Raw genomic sequence first — 2,494 nt, forward strand, 5'->3', positions numbered from 1 at the left:
CCCGCTCGCCCCGGCCGCTCCTCGCGCTCCGCCTCTTCCTCCGCCCGCCCACCTCAGCAGCCACCACCCATCATTCCTTCAACTCCGCCCTCCTCCGATTCCCCCTCCCCCCGCACCTTCTCCCGGCCTTCTTCTTCCACTCCCTCCGCCGCTTTCCCCGCCTCGCCCCCACACTGCTTTCCTTCAACCTCCTCCTCAAGTGCGTTTGTTTCTCTCTGGTCCCAAGGAACCACCGGCTCTATCTTGAAATCGCCCTACGTGTTCTCCACGAGAGTATTCCGGGGTGGAAAATTTCGCCAGATAAGTTCACATATTCCACGGTTGTGTCTGCTCTCGCAGATGCAGGGCGGGTTGATGATGCTGTGGCGCTGGTGCACGAGATGGTGGTGGATGGGGCGGTGGCCGCCGAGGCATTTAATCCTGTGTTGAGTGCAATGCTGCGTGCCGGAGATGTTACAGGGGCGGCCAAGCTGTTTTCTTTTATGCAGCTGAAGGGCTGCGTGCCGTCGGCAGCGACATACAATGTGCTGCTGCATGGGTTGTTGGTCTGCGGCAGGGCCAGCGCGGCTATGGGGGTCATGAGGAGAATGGAGAGGGAGGAGGTGACACCAAGTGTGATGACGTATGGGGCAATTGTAGATGGGCTAGTGAGGTGTGGAAGACTGGAGGATGCATGGAAGGTGACTGAGGAAATGGGGAAGAAGGGTCTTGTGCCTAATGAGTTTGTGTTCTCGCCCGTGATCACTGGGTTTTGCAAGTCAGGAGAGGTCGATAGGGCGTCAACAGTGTGGGACACAATGGTAGCAAGTGGTGTAAGGCCGAACATTGTTTTGTATTCGGCGATGATTGATGGCTTTGCCCGGTGTGGGAAGATGATTAAGGCCGAACTGTTATTTGAAGAGATGGTTGAGGCAAAATGTATACCAAATATCATGACTTATAGCTCGATGGTTCGGGGATATTTCCAAATTGGAGATTCAGCACAGGCTCTTTCTATCTGGGAGGAAATGTTAAGTGCTGGGTGCACACCAAATGCTGTTACCTATAGCATATTGATCAGTGGATTGTGCAATGTAGGGAAATCAAAGGATGCTATGATGGTCTGGAAGCACATGCTTGGTCGTGGCTGTGCACCCGATACAATTGCTTATACTTCCATGATCAAGGGCTTGTGTGCTTCTGGGATGGTAGATGGCGGTCTACGACTGTTCTATGACATGTTGGCAAGGGGTGATGTTGATCCAGATGTTATCTGTTATAATGTATTGCTTGATGGGTTGCTCAGGGCGAAGGACCTTCCTAGGGCAATGGACTTGCTCAACCAGATGCTTGACCATGGTTGTGATCCAGACACAGTGACCTGCAACACCTTCTTGCGGGAGATTGAGGTTGGACAGGGTAAAGGGAGGGAGTTCTTAGAGGGCCTAGTGTTGAGGTTATGCAATAGAAAAAGGAATAAGGCAGCTGCGGAGGTCATGATGGTGATGCTGGCTAAGTATATTGTGCCAGAGGCTGCCATTTTGGAGATGGTGGTGAGAGGTGTTTGCCGGCGGAAGAGGGTTTGGAGAGTGATTGACAAATGTTGGGATGAGATTTGGAGGTTCTGAGGATTTTTTTTCTCAATGATTTCTTGATAATACTATAGGAGCACACACTTGCTTGAGTTTTTCTGAACTCCATTTGTTGTACGCTGTAATATTGTGGTACTAACCCATTCATTCATATCATATCAAGATTTTGACACAATAAAGTGATAGCTATTAATCATTATGCTTGTTTTCGAGAATTTCCAACCTCCTCGTCTCCCTATCTGCATGCCCTTAAGCCTATATGAGAAATATATTTGCTCTATGGTGATGCTTTTGCCAGACCTTTATGAGTATCACTTGTCCTTCATCTTCTGTTGTCCTTGACCTATTTGTTTCTGACTCTGTGTCTCTTCTTCCTAGAACTGATGGGGGTGCTTGCAAGTTTTGACCATACTATATTGTTATGACTTGTCTTAAGTTCAAAATATATTATTAAAAATCAATGGTTATTATTAAATGATTTCCTTGACATTCGCTCAAATGATGAACTAGTTTTATGTGTACTATTGTATAATAACGTTGTTTTCACCATATTACAGTCTGTATCTTTCATCAATCCTCTACTACATACTCCCTCTGTAATGAAATATAAGAGCGTTTAGATCACTAACGTAGAGATCTAAACACCCTTATATTTCTTTACGGAGGGAGTACTTCTTAGGGAAGCAAGTAAAAATATTTCTTTCCTTCGGACACATCAATAGTATGGAGCGTGTAAAGTGTGAACAGTGGTAGCAAATATGTTTCCTGAACATTTTTACTGGAGAAGCAATTTTTTCAGCCTTGGATTCTTCGGATGCTTGAATTGCCATTATTACTAAATTTTTTATGCATTCTGCCAGTTCTCCATGACAAGGTAGGTTATATTTTTAATTGCATAGACTTACTATTTTGAAGTGTGGATC

The 2,494-nt window shown here is 46.1% G+C and overlaps 1 protein-coding gene across 1 annotated transcript; it reads left to right on the forward strand.

Annotated features, from left to right (window-relative positions):
• Positions 1-257: 257 nt before the first annotated feature.
• On the forward strand, positions 258-1,752 carry LOC119342230 (pentatricopeptide repeat-containing protein At4g20090-like). Its single transcript, XM_037614077.1, has one exon. The coding sequence runs from the start codon at positions 381-383 to the stop codon at positions 1,605-1,607; it is 1,227 nt and encodes a 408-aa protein (XP_037469974.1). The 5' UTR covers positions 258-380; the 3' UTR covers positions 1,608-1,752.
• Positions 1,753-2,494: the final 742 nt, after the last annotated feature.

This window comes from Triticum dicoccoides, chromosome 7B (genome assembly GCF_002162155.2).
Source record: "Triticum dicoccoides isolate Atlit2015 ecotype Zavitan chromosome 7B, WEW_v2.0, whole genome shotgun sequence".
Classification (NCBI taxonomy): domain Eukaryota; kingdom Viridiplantae; phylum Streptophyta; class Magnoliopsida; order Poales; family Poaceae; genus Triticum; species Triticum dicoccoides.

Coding starts and splice junctions, on each gene's coding strand:
- LOC119342230 (XM_037614077.1), top strand. CDS start 381: ATGGTGGTGGATGGGGCGGTGGCCGCCGAGGCATTTAATCCTGTGTTG.